Raw genomic sequence first — 21556 nt, forward strand, 5'->3', positions numbered from 1 at the left:
ATTCATATTTGCTCAATTTTCCTATTCCAAAAAGATGAGGAGGAGGAGGAGGAGGAGGAGGAGCCGAAGGATATGATAAATACAAATATAAAAAGTGTTAATTTCATTAAGTGCTCTCATGTTAATTTAAAATTTAGCCTTTCTTGTTAAAGAAGATGCCCTAAGCAAGTGTTTGACACAGGGAACAAATAACAATTTTATATTTATGCCTTTGTGTGCACGTTCATAAACTTAACAAAAATCTTGATTTAGTAAGAATTACTTAAAAAAAAAAAAAAAAAAAAAAAAAAAACAAATATTAAAAAAAAAAAAAAAATTAAAAAAATAAAAAAAATAAAAAAAAAAAAAAAATTATTTATTTAAAATTTTTTTAAAAAAAAAAAAAAAAAAAAAAAAAAAAAAACAAAGAAAATTAGGGCGTTAAATAAAAGTATCTTTTAGTAGTTTCGACATATTTAGGAATAAACAAATTCCAAAAGATAATCTTAATTTGCGTTAGGTATCGTAGAAGTCAATTACGGCGATTACGTCTGCGAGTAGAAGTGGCATGAGTAGTGTTATTACTTGGTTGATGATGTGGATGCTGACCGCTGTACAGATTGTCAAGGAACTCGTGTAAAGACGCTTCACTATATTTGCGATAAAGAGAGTTAATGTATTTTTTTTTTTTACTTTTTTTGTTTTGCACAAGAAAATAGATAATGGAACAATTTATTACCTGGATGGCATATTATCGCACTTGAATTTTCCCGTTCCAGATGTTGAACTTCCGCCGCTACCTAATGCATAATTTTGATTTGTGGATCTTGCGTATTGATGATGATGATGATGATGATGAGCCTGTTGTTGTTTATGTTGTTGACGTTGCTGCTGCTGCTGCTGTTGTTGTTGTTGTTGTTGTTGTTGTTGGGCTCCTCTAACAATGCGATATTGTACCATATGAGAATTTGGTTCCAAATGAGCGAGAGCTCCCTTCTGACAATTGGCCCATTCAGTTATATCGTAGACTTTTCCTTCCATTAAAGCTAAATACTTCCAACGTAGGCCCATCATACTAGTCTCCGCCCAGATATCTCCCTGAAAAAGTTAATAATCAAATAACACGCAATTAATTATAAAGAAAGTTAGGTAAAAACTTACTTCCCTGGCGGAATGCTTTATCTTACAAGAAGCACATTCGCGAGCGGCATAATGCGGGCGATCAGCTAACTTACGTGGATGACGCAGACCGCATGTGCTACATCTGATTGAAGAAAAACAATAATAAAATTTTCCAAAATATACTGTGTATAACCATATTTGCCTTTTAAATGCCTTAAGCTTAAATAAGAAATACATAATAAATCATTTTCTAACGTAAATAGCAATGCTATTATCTCTGCATCATCTTACTGGAAGAGGAGTCTCTTAATACAGAAGATCAATTCTTGGTATAGTTTACAAAGAACTTGGCAGAAATAATTGCATACTATGACAGATGTTTGCATGCAAAGTAGTCTTTGGAGGGAATCATTTCTCGGCTTCCTTTAATTAGGAAATGCGTTTTAATAGAAAACCTTACACATTAACAGAAAGCCAAACACTTTAACAGGAAACTATGAACAGATGATTAGTCTATTAGTTCTTCTTCTTCACTTCATATGACAAATTTTACCTATATATGCATATGTCTGCGTATATACGTAAAGCTTAAGGATGTATCCTTTACAAAATAGAGGAGAGGTCTAGTTCGAAAGTAAACATAATGTATGATAAAGTTATGAGAATGTTCGCACATTGTTTCTTTTAAACGCTCAGCAAACTTGTCAATAGCTTTTCGGCAATATCTAGACTAAATATGATAAACAGATATGACTAATTCAATTTAATATAATAATAATTGTTGAAGAATATAAGGTATCTATTGCATTAATAATACTTGTTCGACTTATACTTATGATCTCCGATATAAGATAAGAAAATATTCATAAGAGGACAATTTTCTACACTTACCTAATGGTGTTGGCAGCTTCCGTTATTTTTGTTTGCAGCTGAGACAATAGATCATGCAATTCCGTCCAAGCTTTTTCCGCATGCAATGCCTCCGCCAAACTTTGATCATAAGCCAATCGATTTTCCTAAAATGTTCAGATATTCAATATTAAATCCATAAAAATTTTATTATACGACTAACCGGTTCTCCAATCAATTCAAATGCCCGTTGTAAAACCTTAAAAGCTTCTTCAGCGCCAGGTTGTTTATTTTTATCAGGATGCACCAAAACTGCAATTTTTTTATAATGCTTACGTATTTGCTCCTGAGAGCAATTCGGTGGAACTCCTAATATACTAAATTAAAAATGAAAACGGGAAAAATGTATGTGTTACGTAATTTTTTTTTTTTTTTTTTTTTTTTTAAAATCTCCCTAACCTATAAGCATCCTTCCCTTTGCAATTCAGCAAAGAATACATGGCTTCTTCACCTGTTTGAGGTAAGCGGCCATCTTTAAATGTTTCATTTAAGGATTCTGGTGGTTTCTTTTTATAAAGACGGCGCCAAAATGCCCATTTTGATGTCTTGCTAAAGCGTGCATCAAATCTCCGATATCTGTTCTTAATCCATATGCTTGGTTTATTCGAATTTTGTTTTAATTCTCTGTGCAATTGTTGTATATATAATCGCCCAGATTCGTAATTAATTAGCAAGTGCTCATACAGTATACTGCAGCCCAATACAACGATATCGTAGATCAAATAGAAAAGCCAAGTTAAAATTTTCATTGTAAAAATATACCAAGCGTGCAAGAAACGCTTTGCAAATTCATAGTTGCGTTTATGATGATCAGCCCCGCTCTGTGAGTATGGTGAGCTGTTACCATTTGATGGCACAAAATTGCTACTGTTATTGCGTCCACGTTTAGTTGATGAGTACGAATACGAGGCATTTGAATGACTTTGAAATCGTGAACGTTGCTGTTGATTTGTAATATTAGTTTGATATGAATTACTGATCAAATTAAAAGATTTTGTTGCTTTTCGACCATACATGGGATTCGCGTTGCTGGCCGTCGATGAATTGTTGGATGCGGTCGATGGGCTTATGCTTTTTGAAGATTTCCGTGGTTCATGGATTTTCACTAAAATATATTTTTTAGCAAATGAAAAAAAAAAAAATGATATCAATTCTGCTACACGAAAAAAAGGTAACAAATCTATTACAAGTATAACCCATAACGTTTAGAATTTCTAAAACTCTTGTGATGACGCTTCAATTGAAGCATTTATCCAAAGTTATTCCAATTGGATATTACGGCTTTGTCTGGAAGTCCTCACTGTCTATCTACATATCGAACTATTGACTATTATTTTTAGGGCTACCACTAAATGCCACTTGAAGATGATCGGAGGTTATAGAGACAATTGCACGTGTCATTGTTGAGCTACCTAGTTCGGGGGGCACGCGTCGGTTTTAAATTTTCCCCCCGCGGACATTACACAGACGACGGTTATATCTAAAAGAAATACACAGGCTTTACCCTTATAAGAATAAACGGACGGACAGACGGACGGACGGACGGACAGACGGACGAACGAAACTTACTTACCGAACGGGCCGATCATAAAGCCCTGAGCCATTCTGTACCATGCCCTACCTACCTTCGGAGTCAAATCATAGACTACATATATATACAAAATGTTTATCTTAATTAATGCTTTAGAGCAATAATTCTTTTCCCCCCCAAGTCCTATCAAAAAAAAAATATTAAGCGAACTTATTTAACTAAACGCATTGAGAGAAGAATATTTTATTTGGAAATAATGAGTACAACAACTTACCTCCATTATAGTTAGTTTCCAAATCGGTATCATTGAATCTTTTAACGTTGGTGGGACGTTTCCTAGCGGATATGTCAGTGTTGGCGTTTGCTGTCTTATTATTTTGTATTTTTTGTGTCTGTTGCTGTTTTTGGGATGTGGTATTGTTGCCGTTATTGCTATTGTTATTAATCATTACCGATGAGCGTTTATTAACAACGGTCTTGTTATTAGCAATGGGTTGAGTTGAAGTATTTTGCACGTTCTCTTTATTCTCATGTACAGGAGACTTTTTAATTGAGCGCATCTGAAGTGTAATCTCATCAAGGCTGCGACGATTATTTAAGCCATTGGCGTTACTAATGAGTGATGTTGTATTTGCATTTACATTATTTGTTTTTTGATTGCCTCTGTTATTTTGTATATTAGATTGATTTTGAAGAGATGTACTTTGCTTATGCTCTTGTTGATTGTTCAATTTACTTAGGACATCCGAATATGTCATACGCATGGGTTTCACCTCAGCCACAATACGTTTTTTTGGTGCATGCAGTGTTTCTTCTTTCAATAAACAATTTGCTTGATTTGTTGAATTCGCTGCGAGGTCAGAAGGGATGGCAATGGGAGCATTAGCACTATTAGTAGCTATACCATCTTTACTAAATATCTGGTCAGTATGTTGTGGCGGCATTGGCATTGGCATTGTTTGCGACGGCACGACTTCGGAATTTGATTCGTTTTCAGCGTCCTCCTCAAATTGATTTAAGCTTGTGGCAGTAATATACTTATCATCATTCTCATCCTTTAAAGGTATCGATTGTTGTAAAGTCGCTTGTTGTTGTTGTTGTTGTTTTGAATGCAAAACTATTTCATCCTGATGTTGATTTGCTTGCGATCCAAACTGAGTATATACGCCACCCGTAAGATTTGGTGACCAATTGCTCACTAAATTATTTATAATCATTGTAGCAGCATTGGCATTACTTGTTGCTTCAGACACTGAATTTCCATTATTTATCGTCATGTTGACCTTAGTTTGAGCAGGATTTTTATTGCTATTTTGATTATTATCATTAGCACTGGTTCCTAGCACTAAAAGAGGTGTTACTTCTGGCGTAGGCAATTGAGTAAGTGTGTTACTGGAGAACAGCTCATAGCTATTAAACATTTGCGGTGCTCCTGTTGTAGTCGAAGCCACAGTGTGCTGCTGCTGTTGTTGTGATGGTTGCTGAGGAAAGTGATGTTGATAAGTTGTTTGCAAATGTGGTTGGTGTTGATTATAGGAGTTTGCAGACAAAGTAAAAGGCGCCTCCACCGACATAGGCCCGATGGTATTTTCTGGGCAATGATAAATTTTCAAAAAATTTCCATTACCCATACGTAACACTGAGTATGTCTCTTGTTGTCCCCCGGCTGATGGTGCCGCTGCGTATGCAGCCTGAGCTTGCATATTGTATAGATGCTGTTGATGTTGCTGCAAAAATGTATGGTGGCCGCCCATTAAATGGTTAGACCATTGCAATAAGGCCGGCGCTGTCTGCGGTTGATGACAAGTTTGCAATGGTTTAGTATTATTTCCAGCGTAATAGTCTTCCCCTCCAGGCTTACCATCGTTTCCCGTTGGTAACGACATCACAGGTCTTGTTTACGTTTACGTGGTGATCTATTTGGTTGGTTGACAAGTTATACACACATATATCTATATATATATATATATATTTCTCTTCGTATCTTTCTATATATTCTCTCCCTTGCGAGACCAGTTAATAAATTTTTCTTTATGAGTGCAGATTGCCACAATGGAAAAACAAAACACATATATATATCGAAAAAAATTTATCGCGAATTTACGCATCAATATTGATATCATTTCAATATTGAAATTTCATTTTTATACAATTTTCAGATTATTATTTTTTTCTATAATAATTAACACAAAAATAAAAATTTTATTGTTCTAAAAGAAAAACGCCACTCGCACATGTATAGAGTTTCCAAACGGTAACAAAATTTAATGAAAAATTGCCAAACTGATTATAGAGATTCGCTTTCCGATTAAGTAATAATAACGTATCGGCTCGTGCAGTATTTGAGCATGCGTTGCGCTTATGATGGGCTTTTTTCCATGTTTTTTTTTTTTTTTTTTTTTTTTTGGTCATCATTTTCTTCCAAAGAAAAATTATTTCGCCACCATGGCATAGATGATGTATTCAAAATAGTTTTCGTTTTTTTTTTTTTTTTAAATTTAAATTTAATATTAAATTGTGCCCAAAAACCATTCATGTTTACGAAAGATTAATCTAACGAACGCATTATGAACACATTTTCATTTCCCGTTATGGAAAGCGATCATATGTTTTTTTTTTGTTTACACTCGCAAATGGGAAAAATCTTCATGTTGGGATTGCAATCTTACAATCTTATAAGCTTAGTAAAGTGTAAATAAACAAAAAAAGTGAAGCATGACTTTAAAATCAAGACCGTTAGTGAGCGTTTTACGAATTGGGTTAATAAACTATAATACCGGTCTACAATTGCAAAAAATGTTAAGCAATCAATCGATCGATCATCATCGTTGGGAATTTCATAACTATTTGATTTTGCAAGAGCATAAGCCTGTCTATACGATCGGTATAAGAAGGAAAGATTATATCGAAGAAGATGAGAAACGCCTACGGAAATTAGGCGCAGAATTTTATCGTACTAATCGAGGTGGCTTAATAACTTTCCACGGACCTGGGCAATTGGTTGCTTATCCCATCATACATTTGCAACAATTCACACCTAGCATGCGTTGGTATGTGTCTGCATTAGAAGAATTGATTATACGAACGTGTCGAGAATTAGGAATAACAGAAGCGACAAGAACTGAACACACAGGCATTTGGGTAAAAGATAGGAAAATATGCGCAATTGGTGTGCATGGTTCGCGTTATATTACAACTCACGGTATTGGCCTAAATTGTTGCACTAATCTGAAGTGGTTTGAACACATTGTACCGTGCGGTATTGAAGGCAAAGGTGTCACGTCTTTATCGGAGCAACTTGATAGGCGGGTGACTGTGGAAGAATCCATCGAAGTTTTATTGAAAATGTTTGCTGAAGTTTTTCAATGTCAATTATGTGAGGAAAACAACAACACTTAGTTGAAGAATTTTCTAATACACCGTCATTTAAAATGGGAAGCCATGATGAATACATGATTTATTTTTTATTGCATAAAAGCGTATTAAAAAACAGTTTCATTTAAAAGTGCCGTTTAAATCGTTTAAAACGGTCACTAATTGGCCTTACAAGTACTTGCTCTATTTGACAGCTTCATGAAGATGAATGTGAGAAATCGATGGTGAGAATCTTGGAAAAGATCTGCAGCAACGAAATTCTACGGGGAAGTAAAGATCCATAAAGTAAGTGAGTTTTCATACAATTCTAAAACTTTCGTTCAAACTTATTTACTTTTAAACTTATTTAACTTAATCTAATGCATAAAATAGATTTCAGCCGACTTAGAAAACTCGTATATATCCGCGCTGCGGGCATTTACAGCAATTTAACTGCAGGACTTTTTCTTCTCAATCCATAGACCAATCTCCATATCAATTCAAACGCATAAACACACTATTCCCTTTCCCAATTATATTTTAATTTTTTTTCTTTTTTTTAAATGACTGATCACTAAGGCGATACATTCCTTTCGTGGAAGACAGTAACCGTCAAAAAGAGGATAGGAAAGAGAAAGAAATGAGGAGGTGGTGTCCGCTGAGTGCGCGGGGTGATTGGCTTTATGCGCCTCTACCGACTGAGCACTTATTATAATTACGACCACAGTAAAGTCTACTTAGGCTTTGAAGCCGCGGACAATGTACTGCTCAGGCTTATCACGATAGGCAAGAACGTGTAGAAAACGGTACAGGAAAAATTTGCGTCGAAAGCGATTGCTATAATTTTTATATTCATGATCGATGAGTGATTACTAATGTCTAAATCTAGTCTTTGGTCTGGCATAACCTCAATATTTACCCAAAAACGATTTCTACGTATAATGCGTTTCAAATTTTTTTTACTTTCGCTATATATTTCTCTCTCTCTTTCTTATTCCGAAGTTGAATAAAGTTTCTGTTCATCTTCGAGTATATGATATAGAGATTTAGATGTGGATTTCTAGAATCAAACTTGGCTTGATATTCTTTTCGATTAAACTTTAGTTTTAAAAATTCAATATCTTAAGTAAATAAAAACTCCTTACCTTACTCTTACATTAGGAAAGTATCCGGGAAATATAATATAGAGTAGAAATTTTAATACCTCTCAATTCTAAAAAAAAAAAAAAAAAAAAGAAGAAAATTCTGCAATTTTTATTTAAACAATTATAATCTTAACTGAAGTCAACATATTTTTAAACTTTTGCATACATACATTAACAATTTTAGTTATCCTCTCGTAATACTTTTTTTGAAGGAAATTTTTCAAAATATTACAAAACCAATTTTACACTTTTTTTGTTCTTATATTTTTTTTAAATTAAATTAAATATTTTTTGTGGGTTTTTAAGGTGGACTGACTTTGGAATTTATGTAAAACATTTGTTTCGTTTTTTTTTTTTTTGTTTTTTAAATCTAATCGCTGTCGTAATCATTCTTACCGCTACCGACTGTTAAGGGGCGCCTGGATTCTTCATCAGAACCATAGACAACTTCTTCATCAGAATCGTTAATCATGGAAAACGCGGGATTATCTTTAGTTACGGAAATTTCAGCTAAAAATGAGAATCATAAATTAATAATAAAATATGAAATAATTATTTAATAAATTAATTTATTAATATACCTTGAGCGAAACGATCGCCTGGTGAGTAAACGTAAGCCATAGCATATAAATAAAAATTTAATAATCCATAGAAACACATAAATTGTGCTGAACTTTGATAGGTAGTATCTAAAGAAGCTACAAAATTATCCTCTAAAATGCCGAACCCAAAACGACAAACAGTCGTTACAATGACGGATATGGACAAGACAAAGACCATTAGAAGAGTAAGAAATTTTAAACGCATATCTACAAAAAAAACAAAAAAAAAAAAAATAAGACGTGTACTGAGATAGAAACGAGGCGCGTCTATATTAAGCATTTACCAAAAAAGGGCATTGATCTTAATTCGGTGTAAGCTCTTAATATTAGTAAAGTAAGATACAAAACGTACATAGATCCCGCTAAATAGAAAAATAATTTTAAACCCTGCAAAGTAAAAAAGGAATAAGTAAGTCATTGATTACAGGATTATGCAATGGCAAATTATACGTTATAATTTTTCGTATCGACAAAGTGACTGTAGGAAGGATCCTTTAATTCATTGCATTTTTCCCAAGTGGCCAAGACAATAGCACATAACCATAGAGGCAATACCACAATAATCTTTGGCAAATAAAAGCCAACAAAGCGTCGTTCATTTTGTCTTAATCCATGATAGATGCATAGCCAAAACATTAACAATGCACATAAGAAGGTCGCCTGCAGACATGCATCGATCATACCGGGTAACCATGAATTAACCAAGAAAACCAATGGAAAGAATGGATCTATGAAAGTGAAAAAGTTTAAAAATCAACATAAATTTAATAAATAATTTTTTTTTGTGAAAGGACTTACTATTGTATAGAAGTAGTAAGGGCAGCAAAACAGATAACCATTTCTGTTCAATGGACCAATCATAAATGGGATATTTGCGCAATGAATGAGCAAACCAACACTGCAAAATGAAGATTGATGTAAATGGACAAAAATTGGTAAAAAAAATCTTAAAGATTATGAGCTAATAATTACAATTACAATAAATGTGAACAATAGGAAAATGAAGCGAAACCATATCTCGATTTGCGAGAAATCCGGGCTGTAGGATTTGAACTATAAAAAGAGAGAAGGCGATTTATTTAAAATTTAAATAATCTTTATGGCGGGTTACGTTCACTCCGAATTCACTCACATAAAATGTGATTCCAGTAATATTGTATTTGTGATGAAACGATTTGAGGCCATAAAAGCGTACCGTTATTATATAATGCGCATATTCAAGAAAGCCCAAATGCATTACGGTAAACTCTTGACAATCGTTGCGTACACAGGACAAATGGCGAGTACGATTGTGTGGGCCATTCGCTGGCAAAAGATTTAACGGTTTATGTTGTTCAGTTATCGCATCAATAGCCACACTTACATGGAAACTTTTATCATATTTTTCATCTACAATAATCATAGAAGATTTCTCTTGCATATTCCACAATTGCATTATGAATTTATTCATTTATTTATTTTTTTTATTTTTGTTGCTTACCATCATTATTATTTGTAACTAATTTGGCTATTAGCCACAACTGTTGAGAGTATGTAGTCATCAGTGGTGATTTCATCGCAAAAGGTCCAGTGGCTAAAACTGTTTTACTATTCGCCAATGTAGTATTTGCTAAAATACTTTTATCAGTTATCTCGGTCGTATGTGTAATCTTTGGGCCGGTAAGACCAATAATAATGCCTAAACCGAAACAAGTAAGGAAGCCCAAAAACACACTAACAAATTCGCGTTTATGCATCGAGTATAAGCGCATATGAACAGAACGTTCAATGCGATCATGATGATAGGCTGGCGCTATATATTTATTGAATTCACTAAACAAGTCACTGAACTGAGATAGGGAGCTCTTCAGTCTTAGCAATAAACCACCGGATGGTAAATGATACGCATAACCCAATCCGCTCGGATCTGCTGGAGGTTTAGCCATTTTGCGGGCTGCTAACGTCGTAGCAATAGGAGAATGCGGATATCAAAATTCTTGGTTAACAATTTTGATTATTTAAGTATTTCTCTATTGTTATTCGTTTATTTAAATTTAGTTTTGTTAAAGACTTTCAATCTCTCCTTCTTCAGCAAATTTGAAAATTTCTCATTACTAATTTAGAAAATATTTCTCTTTCTAATTTATGAGAATTATTGAAACTTTTATTGTTGATTATTTTAATACTTCATTTTATATATAGCTTTCTTTAGATATTTTATTGGTTGGAAAAGCTTTTTCGGTTAGATTCTTTTCTTTTTTTTTGTTTGCCAAAAGAAGTATCGATTGATTTTCCATACATATGTATACATATATATATTTTCCTTTGCCTTTGAAATGACAATCGTTTTGACAGCCTTAGATACTTTAAGCGCATGACCGTTATTATCACTTAAATATTTCTATTTACCGGTTTATTCACATTTCACATGTGAAAATAATTTACCTTACCGTTCATGGTTTTAGGACGAAGAGTTTTCGAAAATAATCTTAACAAGTTAAGTTGTGTCCTTCCATTGTTTACAATATATTTATTTATTTTTATTTACTTTGACTCATTTATCTAATAAAATAGCAACCAAATTAAATGAATAATTAATCCCAATACTTAATCACACCATCCCAACCGGCTGTGACCACTTTACTGGCCTCATGTGGATGCCATAATGCGCTAATGCACACACCTTCGTGTGCTTGCCATTTTTTGTACATTTTCGTTGTTTTCCAATCCCATATATAGCATTTGCCATCACCGTCCCCTGACACCAGATAACTCATGTCAGGCGAAAAATCCAACTGACAAGCATAACCGGATACCATATGCCCACTAAAGGATTTCTTGCGATTCATTTTGAAACGATTTAAAGCCGAAAAAATGACAATTTTATTGTCCAGAGACTGACAAGCTAACCATTTGCCATTTGGTGCTAAAGTAACTGCTGGCATGGAATGCATAGTAGGATCAGCTATGTATTTCATGTCGACCGGTATGTCCCACTCCCAAATACGCATTGATTTGTCATCGGAGGTAGTAACGAAGCGACGATTTTCATCTACGAAGGTTATCGAATTTACAGCACCCAAATGCCGATCATATTCCTGTACGATATCACCACTACGTGTATCCCACTGCGTTAAATAAAATGTAAAGAAAAAGTAAATAATGGAAATGGTTTTCTTTCAAAAAAAACCTTTCACAACTTACACATATAATTTTTTTATCCGACGTTCCCGCCACGAAAAGATGCTGTTTACTATTATCGGGATGAAATTTGACACAGAAAGGCATTTTGCGGGCGGTAAAACGTGAAACTACCTCCCCTGTTTCTGCATCCCATAATTTTATGTAACGATCGTAGGAAGCTGATAGAAATTTTGTGCCTTTATTATTCCAATCTATGTCCTTGATAGCTTGACGGTGACCATTAAAGGTACGTATGCAACGGCGCTCACCGTATACTTCCCATAGTTTAACTCGACAGTCCATTGAGCCAGACAACAACAGATGAGCGGTGTGGGGAAACCAACGTATTGCTGAAATGCCTTTATTATGACCTGTCCAAGTGTGTATATGCGCTTTCGGCAGAAAGCATTTAGGCGGCGGTGCATTGGAACGTAAATTTACACCCAAATCGTGGGGAGCATGTAAATAAGAGCGTCCTTGATAATCGAAGGCATCCTTAACTGCAGAAAAATAAATAAAATTAAGATTAATAACGATTTCAATAATTATCATATTTTCTGCTTACTGTGCAGTATGGATTTTTCTTCGAGTGGCTTGTCTTCGGGAATTCGGCCTCGTCGATGACGTTTCGATAATAACTCTTCCAATTCGGCCTTTTCTTGTTCATTTGGTTTTGCTACTCGCTGCTCATTTTCGTACTTACCCCAAGGACCGACAAAACCTTCGATATCTTCTGGGTTGTCATTCTTTTCCTGTTTTCGTCTCTTTTTCGGTTTTGGCCCTTCAAACACAGTTTTACCTTCATCATCATACGCGGATTGTAGATCGCCGACAAAAGACTGCCCATCACCTACATCATCGACTGATGGATCTAAAGCGTAGCCGTAAGTGTGAAAGGTTCTACGTTGGTTTTCAAATTCAAATGCGTTGACATGAGCGCTTTCCACGTACCCAGCCAAAGTATTACGTTGTGCTTTCATTTGTTGTGTTAAATTCGGATTTGCAGGACCTTTCACGGGAGCAAACATTTCTTCGTATTTCGCATTGTATTCAATTTCTTTAATAGAAGGATCTAGGCTTCGTTGTATAGCTGCTGTGCCCATGGGGGCAATTTCTGGTGCCGCGCAGATCGTCAGCGTTTTGGCTATAGACAGCTTGGGATCTTTGATAGGCTTGAGGTAATCAGGCACAGTTTCTTCCCCGAACTCGCTTTTATTTTTTGTTTCTATTTCGCTGTCAGATTGCTCTGCTTCAGACGACGATGCCGAAGAATTGCAATAATTTTGCAGGTTTATCATTTTTTTTTTTTATTGTTACTGGATAAGAAATAAGTAAATACAGCACTTTTTATTTAAACATAAAACATAGAGATGGCAACACAAGTAGATGTTTATTTTAGCAAGAGTAAATCATTACATTTTTTAATGGCCGCCAGCTGTTTTTTTAGTGTTGGTAAACAGTGTTTTAATGCTATCGATACGTATTTACTATCGAAAATTGATCGTTATTTAAGTACTTCTCTAACGAATCGCGCCATTTATCACAACAAGAAGAAATTTACTCTCTTTCGGTATTAACTCGAAATTATAAAATTTTACTATAATTTTTATTTAAGAAAAAGCGTATATATACTTTTGTAATTTATTTACTTCGATTCGAAAACAAAATGGAATGAATTTAACTACTTTCTACGTTTATGCTTGTGCTAAATAACTGTTTCAAAGAATAAATAAAAATCACGGCATTTTTGTTGTAAGTAAATAAAATATTATTGCGGAAAAGCTATAAAATATAATAACAACCATTGTGGCGAACGCGCGAATGTATTGCTATGAAAATATTTATTTTTATTTATATATGTCGGTCACGGTAAGGTTAACTTCAGGAAATTTCTAATAGGTGCGTTCGTTTTGTTCGGTATGTTGCTTATGTGCTTATGTTTTTGTTCACAATGTTATTAATAAGATTTGTTCGAGGTTATAACGAAAGATAAAAATTATAAAATTTTTCTGCAAGTTTATAAATTCACATTGTGTTTTTGCCGTTAGGGGCGTTGCCGTACTTTCACTTTGTTCATATAACGACTTTCTAAAGGTTTATACAAAATTCTAAAAAAAATATAAATGTTCGGTTAAACGCAGTTTATCAAAGAACATTGCTGATACCTTATTTTTCTATATCTATGTCTGTTATATGTTTTATCTCTACGAATGTTAACTCAAATGAAAGGCAATTTCAAACAGTTGTTCTCAAAACAGGAAATACAATTAATTACGTTTTTGAAAAGAGAAGGGTCTGCTCTTTTGTTTTCCGTTCTGAAACTTAACTTCAGTTTCGCTGATATATCGTAGAAAAAGATCTCTTTAATCATTCACTATAAAGAACTTGTTCTATTTACATCAAGAGAGTTGCTTTATTTTAGATTAGCAAAATATGTCGTTTTGTTAGCAGTAAAATCTTAAACTTGTAATTTTTATATTAAAAATATAAAAAAAAACTTCGTCATGCTTTTCTAATAACTAAAATCACTTAATGAAGAAATTCATACATCTCCATTCTCTTATCACAAAAAAAGAGAGAGCATTCCTCTCTTAACATTTCATACGTTCTTGCAGTAATAAGCGCTTTTTTTACCAAATCATCTTCTGCCACCAACTTCGCTTTATATCTTCAGTTGTATTAAAATTTTCTGCAAAGTAGTTAACGTAAAATGAAAGGAATTTATATAAAATTTTAATGCGATATTTAAATTACTTGAAGTAAATAAAATTTTGTGAAATTAAATGCTTGCAAATAACTTGAAGTAAAAATTTTTTTGATGAAGTTATAAAACAGGAATAACGACTAAGAAAAACTTAATAACAAATCGAGTGAAAATATGATTCGTTTTAATGGCGGATTTATTAGCATTCGCGTTGCGATAGTTGTGTGCGTTAGATTTCCTATAACTTGTGACCTGTGTGCGTAAGCAAAAATACTTTTGGTTTATTTATTTCTCCCGGTTCGTGTCTCTACTGACTAAGAAATTTCGCGGAATTTTTCTGTATATATTTTGTATTTGCATCAAATGCTCGCTTTGAAAAGTAAATATAACGTAGAAGATTTGTGTTGGGCACAAAAATTAGCTGAAATACGTAACAAATTATCGGTGACATAAGAAAAGGTAAGAAAATTTTAACTCATAATACAACATATATGTATGCATAAAGCTGAAATACTGGTGGATTGAAGTGTGGGAAACGACAGAAGTAAAGGTATTTTGTTGCAGCTATTTTATTAAAATTTGCTTAAGATTTTACGCTTACTATGCAAAGTAGTAAAAAAGTTTTCATAAAAAGCAATAAATAGTTCGATACTTTCAAGAATTTGAAAAAAAAATATTATTATAAACTTCAAAATATAGTCTACACTTATTTTTAGGAATAAAAATCAAATTTCTGAAATATAACCTGTCAAAGAATCCAAATTTTCCGTAATATGTGTGAACGTGTGCGTGCACACATACTTATATACGTATGTATTAGATATCCAGATAACACGTCCGAAAATACTGAACGCTCCCTCATTTATATTATATATGAACACGTCCGTCTGAATATACTTTGTTTTCCAAATTTTCCTTATCATCTGTAAATGTCAATGTGTATGTATATAGCAGGCAACACTCTTATAGATACCGAACCCTTCTTCATGTATATGCCTTCCGTCAGGAAATTTCCTCGTCTTCTGTTTTTGTTATGAGTTTTAGCAGTAAAAATAAATTTGTTTTTTTTCAATAAAGATTTTTATTTATTTTTTCAAATAATTTTTTTTGTTTTCTTTTTAGTTTAAATCTTTTTTTTATTTAAATTTTGTTTTAAATTGTAAATTTTTTTTTTTATAATAATAATTATAATTTATAATCTTTTTGGTAGTACTTGTTGTAAATTTTCATTTATAAGTATATGAACCACGAAGAAACTAAAAAAAAAAAATATTTTTTATTTAGCAAGTATTTTCATAACTCTGGGCTTACTATAATTGTTGTTGGATTTATGTTCGACTAAGACGATGGTGTGTTGTGTGAATTAAAAATAGAAATACACATATACACAACACGCAGATACTTTATGGTTTTTCTTTCTTCTTGTTTATCATATAACACTTTTTAAAGGATTTTTTTGTTGTTGTTGTTGTTGTTGGGGTTGTAGATTTTTATTAATAAGATTTTTATAACTATTTAAACAAAAAAAAGCATTTTTAAAAAAAAATTTCTTAAATTTTTTATTCTTAATAGAAATGATACAAGATAATAATACATTATATTTACAAAAAAAAAAAGACATTAAAATAGAATAGACGATTAAATTTATTTTTTTAAAAGAAATTTGAAAAATTATTTAATTAACAACAATTACTAAATAGTATATAATCTTCTTCCTTCTTCTTCTTCTTCTCCTTCACACAATAAGGCCGTGTTAAACAAATTTTCCTTTCAAACGAAAAATTTGCACTTAAATTATTGTTAATAATTATAATTATTATTTATTTTTCTTTTTTTTGCAAATTGTTTAGATTTTGCTTTTTTCTTTTTTTTTTTTTTAAGCGAATTTATGCTAAATATTAGGTATAATTTTATAATTCGTATTAGTGTAATATTTTTATACAGCTTATTAAGTTGAAACATATTAACATATATATTTAATGCGCTTTTTATTATAGTACATAATATATCTTTGGATTCTCTAGCTTGTAGACTTGATTGAATTTCTTTTTTTTTTATAAAATTTTTTAATTTATACAAAACGTAAAAGAGTAAATCTTTAAAATAAAACTTTGAGGTGTTGAGGTGAATCTTAACGGGATTTAGAGATCGAAGAAACAAAACAAAATTAAAAATCTTTCTTTTATATAAATGCCGTTTATTTTGTAATTTCGTTGTTTTGGAAACCTTTACTTTGAGTTTGAGCTTTAACGTGTCTGTCTGCTTTAATTTGGTTGAATGATTCAGGTTTTTTTTTATGCTGTTTACTATTTTTAATATTCGTTGTTTCTGTACTGATCCTATTGTAATGATTTATGGGCTTCTTCTTCTTTTAGTTGGATTGCATTTGTTTCTTTTTTTATTTATTTAAAAAAAAAAAAAATGAACATTTAAAGTTAAAAAAAAAATATATATATCAAATTTTCTTTCTAAAGAAACAAAAAAATATTTTCCTTTTCAAATTTTATGTTCAATATAATTTTTTTTTTTTTTTTGTATTATTGTCCTTTTGCAATATTTTATTTAATCTTAAGTATGGATTTTTGTCACCTAAAACCACCGACTGTTAAAAGATCTGATAAATATTTTGAGTACTTGTTACGGTTGGCGCCTGCCTTTGAATAGAGAAGGACAGGAATTGACGACGTGGCCCCGACCCAAGTTTTATTTTTGATTCAACATGAGGGCAACATTTGCAATACACGACTGCAAGCAAATAACCAGACTGACCAGAGCAGCAGATTGCTAAAACACAGACATAGAAACTGATCTTATGTCCTTCTTGATTTCGTCAAGCAATTATTTTATAATGGATTTATTTTTTCAAAGAATCTCCCGACTAATCTTTGGTTGTTGAAACAACGTTTTAACCATATTATGATCCGTCCATCCGTTCTTGTTAGATTTCCTTACGAATTTTTTTTATTATGTGGGTGTAGATGTGTGTTTGCCATAATAATATAGTTTGGAATATATTTTTTGTCCATTTTGTCAAGTCGTTTCAATACAACCTAAAATTTCATCGTACATATGCTCTGTGCTTGACGAGTACACAAGTATATCATTGAAAAGGTCGACCCAGTTAACTGTTTAAACAAATCTTTAACAAATGGTGTAATTGAGACTCGACTTTGCCGAGTATTATTTCTTAGCTTGGGCTTTTCGAAAGTGTCCTTAATCGCAAAATCGGTTGCAAAATTGTCAAATATATTTTTTTTATTTTAAGCTTTTTAAAGAAAAAGCTAAATGTTCTTTCTTGATGAACGGTTAGTTCTAAAGGGGAGGTTTTTTAATTAATAATTTGATTTCATAATCAGTGCTCTCAAACGTATATTTTTTAAAAAATTTTTAATTTAATATATATATTTATTAGATTTATTATTTTTTGTTATTAAGGCCAAATGAATAAGTTGAAGTTAATATTCTACTTTCAATTTTTAATTTAAATTAATCTTAATTTAATTTACTTACAACTGATTTAATTTTTTTTCCTCTTTTAATTAATATATATATATATATATATAAAGTATAACTTTCATCATTTTTCGTTTTGTTATTCAATTTTGCTCCTTTTTAACTACGAACGATGAAAGACTAGTGGAATGATTTGGTATAGTTTTGAAAATTTCCAAATTTTTTTTGTTTTATGTAAAAAAAAAAGTGCGAAGCGAAAAACACATATATAATTTTTAAGCGGTGGGTAATATTGACGTCAAAGAAAAATATTTAAATAAAACAAAATAAACTTAAAACTCAAGAGAAGTGAAACATTATCTGAAAACATAATTGAAATGAAAAAATTTCAAGTGAAATCTTTTTGCCACTTATGAATATCCCACACCTATAGCATTATTATGGTCGGATTTTGATTTAGCTTAATCGCATTTTTTAATCAAGTCAAACTTTCGCTAGTACGCGTTTCAATAAGTATTGTAATGAGTATTACTGGCAGCGTAATGTTTTAGATGAAAGAGTCTATACCAGTCCGCATGGTCAACATGCCCTCGAGATCAATTTTTATTTGATTCATTTGTGTTTAGCTCTAATCTTCACCGATTGCGACATAAGGGTATATTAAGTCTGTGTGAATGTATGCAACACCGAAAAAGTATTTAAGATAGATTCACCTTTTATTTAGATTCGCTTTCTGTATCGATCTAAATTTGTTCATCCGTCTGTCTGTCGATGTTCTTGTATTCAATAACTTTCGATATTTTGATGAAATATGATTTACCGACGCTCTGTAGCCCAGGGACGAATACTATTGAAAATGCTTTAGGACGGACTACTTCTTCGACCACCTGTCACAAAGGCGTGTTTTTGCCCAAGCATTTTGTTTCGTTTCATATGAATGTCTGTAGGGTAGTGTAGGGTATTTACTTTTGTGCAGTGGTTCACTATAGTAGTTTCATGGTTCCTTAAGGGCAATAAGAAACTACCTATCACCCTACGATGAGTGGTATATTCATTTTGTCGAAATGTTTGCGAGGCGCCGAAGGAAGCATCAAAGATCCTACAAAGTGTATATACTTTTGATCAGCACCAAATTCTAAATCGATTTAAGAATGTTCGCCTGTCCGTCTGTGTATTGTTGGTTGTAAACATTCTTCTGGCCGCGTAAATGCAGCTATCGACTATAAATTCAGCAGAAACATTGGAAATTCTTGCACGCAGGTTGCTGTTCAAAATGGGGCAAATCGATCGAAGCACACGTCCACAGCACTACGTAAACTGAGAATATTTTTTTTTTTCAAAGGAAATGAAAAATTGGTATTATTATTATTAGCGAAGATGAAGATATCGGATAAAAATTTTGCAAAAGAATTTGGAATTGATCTAAGCATTTCAAAGGACGCGTCTACAACGCCCATAAGTTTCTACGACAAAAACTATTATTCTGAAAGTGAAAGAAAACAACTTTTAGTTCTTTTGTCTTTTTTTTGGGGTAAACGGTGATTGGTATAAAAGATTCGGTCCCGGCCGAATTTAATTCTCCGACTTTTTATGTAAACAAATAGATTAGGCAAGAGAACGAAATGGCAACTTTTGCGTCAAGCAGTTGGTAGGGGATCGTTTGGCATAATTGATTATTATTTTAGCTTTATAGAGCGATACTTTCATAAAGTTTATTACATAGAATAGTTGGTAAATTTTCATGTCTATTGTCCGAATATTTGCTTAAATTAAATAAAATTTAAAGATTTTCTAATAAATTATTTCAAAATTTTTTTATCTTTAAATTTTTTTAAAATCATACAAAATTTTATAAAAAAAAAAACTTATTCAAAAATGATTTCTTCTTTTTTTTTTTTCTTTTGGTTTTGTTTCATAAATATATGTCATATTGCATTTTATTTAAACAACGTATTTAAGTGTATAAGTATTGCTGTGTGTTTTTCCTTGAAATCGACGAGTAATTAATTATAAGAGCAAACTTAAATAAAAAATGATTGAAAAATTTATTGAAAAACTTAATACCTCACCAATGAAAAACAAAAAAAAAAAATAAAGATTAAAACTGAGTATTTCATCAAGGTACTGGATCCGTTAATGAAATCGAACTGTTATGTCAACTTTAAGGAAGCTCTAAATTATCATAATAAAGGAAAAAAATATACAGAAACTTCAACTTAAAAATTAATATATATATATATATTTCCAAACAAAAAAAAAAAAAAAAATAATAATAATAAATTCTTTACAACTTAAAGAACAAACAGAAAATTAATAGTACCGACAGTTTATTTTTTTGTTTTGTTTTTTTAAATAAAACGCACGTTTTTTTTTTTTTTTGCTTTTGAAAATTTAAATATAAAAACAATGCTCGCATAATACAGAACGAAAGTGAAAAAAAAAAAGAAAAAAAAAAATTAAAACAAAGTATCGAACACTGAAAAAATACTTTGAAAAGTTTTCTTTGTTTTGTTTTCTTTCTTCTTGTTTTTCTTCTTTTTTTTTTTTTTTAAATTTAGTAATTGGTTTATACTAATGAGTTCAACTATGGAGTTTTTTTTAAGTACGCTTTTAAGTGCGCTTAATATAATATAGATTTGTAATTCAGCTTTAAGAAAAATTCAGCAAAACTATTGAAGTATTTATGATAACTAACATTTAAATATATATACGTAAGCTATTTTGCATATACATATGAAATTTTTGATTTTACCTTATGTCCGAATACCGTTCAACGGTGAGAAGTTTTTACGAAATAATTGAAATCACTTAATGTTCTTTCGTGTTCATTAAAATTTGTTATTGTAAAAATCGAACGGTCCTGTTAGTGTCGTGGAAGTAGTATACGGTTGAGTTGGTGTATGGGACGGTAACGGTGGGCCATTGAAACGGGGAGGCATTAAGCTGGCATTAAATAAATGTATTTGTTGCATAGTATGAGGGCTACGTAGCAATGGCGGTGGTGGTGGTGGTGGTGGTGGTTTAACTGGCGCGTTCGGGCGTTGTGAAAAACCAGCAGAATTTAATAGATTCCAATTCGGAAATCTTTGCTGATGCTGTTGCTGATGCTGTTGAAAAGCTATCAGAGCCGTATGATGCTGTTGTTGCTGTTGTTGTTGGTGATGATGTTGCTGTTGTTGTTGGTGCTGTTGATGTAGCTTTTTTCGAAAATCTACCATATTCAGCAATTTTGCTGAATTCGAATTTTGACGTCGTTGTTGGGCCGAAGATGATTTTGCCGCACCATTATTGCCACCGCTACCACCAGCATGATGGCCGGTTATGTTTGTTGAAGCGCAGGTAATAGTTGATGAATTGTCGCTTACCTATTCCCTGTATGGTTTACAATATGAATAACGGTGATTCATATGCTGTGAATAAGAGCCCGAGTGAGAAAACCTTTTTAGGCATTTGGAGCATTGAAAGGGTTTCTCACCGCTATGCAAGCGCTTGTGTTCGGTCAAGTGATGCTTATGCTTAAAGGCTTTTGGACAATCCATGCATTGGTAGGGGCGCTGACCTAAAAGCAACCAAATAAAGAAAATAAGAAAAATAA

At 32.2% G+C, this 21556-nt stretch overlaps 5 protein-coding genes across 6 annotated transcripts in view; 1 reads left to right on the forward strand and 4 right to left on the reverse strand.

Moving 5' to 3' along the window:
- Positions 1 to 382: 382 nt before the first annotated feature.
- On the reverse strand, positions 383 to 5821 carry LOC119634918 (protein kinase 4). The gene is made up of 7 exons (XM_038029352.1): positions 3816 to 5821; positions 2410 to 3115; positions 2174 to 2327; positions 1993 to 2117; positions 1141 to 1243; positions 719 to 1077; positions 383 to 629 (listed from the first exon to the last, which is right to left on the reverse strand). The coding sequence occupies exons 1-7, from the start codon at positions 5425 to 5427 to the stop codon at positions 512 to 514; spliced, it is 3177 nt and encodes a 1058-aa protein (XP_037885280.1). The 5' UTR covers positions 5428 to 5821; the 3' UTR covers positions 383 to 511.
- A 343-nt stretch (positions 5822 to 6164) lies between these two features.
- Positions 6165 to 8113, forward strand: LOC119634832 (putative lipoyltransferase 2, mitochondrial). The gene is made up of 2 exons (XM_038029232.1): positions 6165 to 7201; positions 7289 to 8113. The coding sequence occupies exon 1, from the start codon at positions 6257 to 6259 to the stop codon at positions 6938 to 6940; it is 684 nt and encodes a 227-aa protein (XP_037885160.1). The 5' UTR covers positions 6165 to 6256; the 3' UTR covers positions 6941 to 7201; positions 7289 to 8113.
- Positions 8114 to 8405: 292 nt separating this feature from the next.
- On the reverse strand, positions 8406 to 10785 carry LOC119634943 (transmembrane protein 181). Of its 2 annotated transcripts, none has more exons than XM_038029385.1 (8): positions 10123 to 10785; positions 9775 to 10031; positions 9621 to 9695; positions 9441 to 9540; positions 9093 to 9370; positions 8927 to 9029; positions 8622 to 8849; positions 8406 to 8550 (listed from the first exon to the last, which is right to left on the reverse strand). In XM_038029385.1, exons 1-8 carry the CDS (start codon positions 10565 to 10567, stop codon positions 8411 to 8413), a joined length of 1626 nt encoding a protein of 541 aa, XP_037885313.1. In that variant the 5' UTR covers positions 10568 to 10785; the 3' UTR covers positions 8406 to 8410. The 2 variants fall into 2 exon arrangements, with proteins under 2 accessions (XP_037885313.1, XP_037885312.1); XM_038029384.1 differs by having other exon boundaries at positions 9615 to 9695; positions 10123 to 10567.
- A 242-nt stretch (positions 10786 to 11027) lies between these two features.
- LOC119634768 (pre-mRNA-processing factor 17) lies at positions 11028 to 13238 on the reverse strand. The gene is made up of 3 exons (XM_038029120.1): positions 12370 to 13238; positions 11826 to 12304; positions 11028 to 11749 (listed from the first exon to the last, which is right to left on the reverse strand). The coding sequence occupies exons 1-3, from the start codon at positions 13100 to 13102 to the stop codon at positions 11216 to 11218; spliced, it is 1746 nt and encodes a 581-aa protein (XP_037885048.1). The 5' UTR covers positions 13103 to 13238; the 3' UTR covers positions 11028 to 11215.
- Positions 13239 to 21188: 7950 nt separating this feature from the next.
- The window catches only part of LOC119634439 (zinc finger protein 1), a 43747-nt gene continuing 43379 nt past the window's right edge, over positions 21189 to 21556 (reverse strand). Inside the window, exon 5 of the mRNA XM_038028624.1 lies at positions 21189 to 21520. Within this exon, the coding sequence (XP_037884552.1) occupies positions 21327 to 21520 (194 nt within the window). The 3' untranslated portion in view covers positions 21189 to 21326. The remainder of the gene's footprint in view (positions 21521 to 21556) is intronic.

The sequence above is a fragment of the Glossina fuscipes genome, unplaced genomic scaffold (genome assembly GCF_014805625.2).
Source record: "Glossina fuscipes isolate IAEA_lab_2018 unplaced genomic scaffold, Yale_Gfus_2 3, whole genome shotgun sequence".
NCBI lineage: Eukaryota > Metazoa > Arthropoda > Insecta > Diptera > Glossinidae > Glossina > Glossina fuscipes.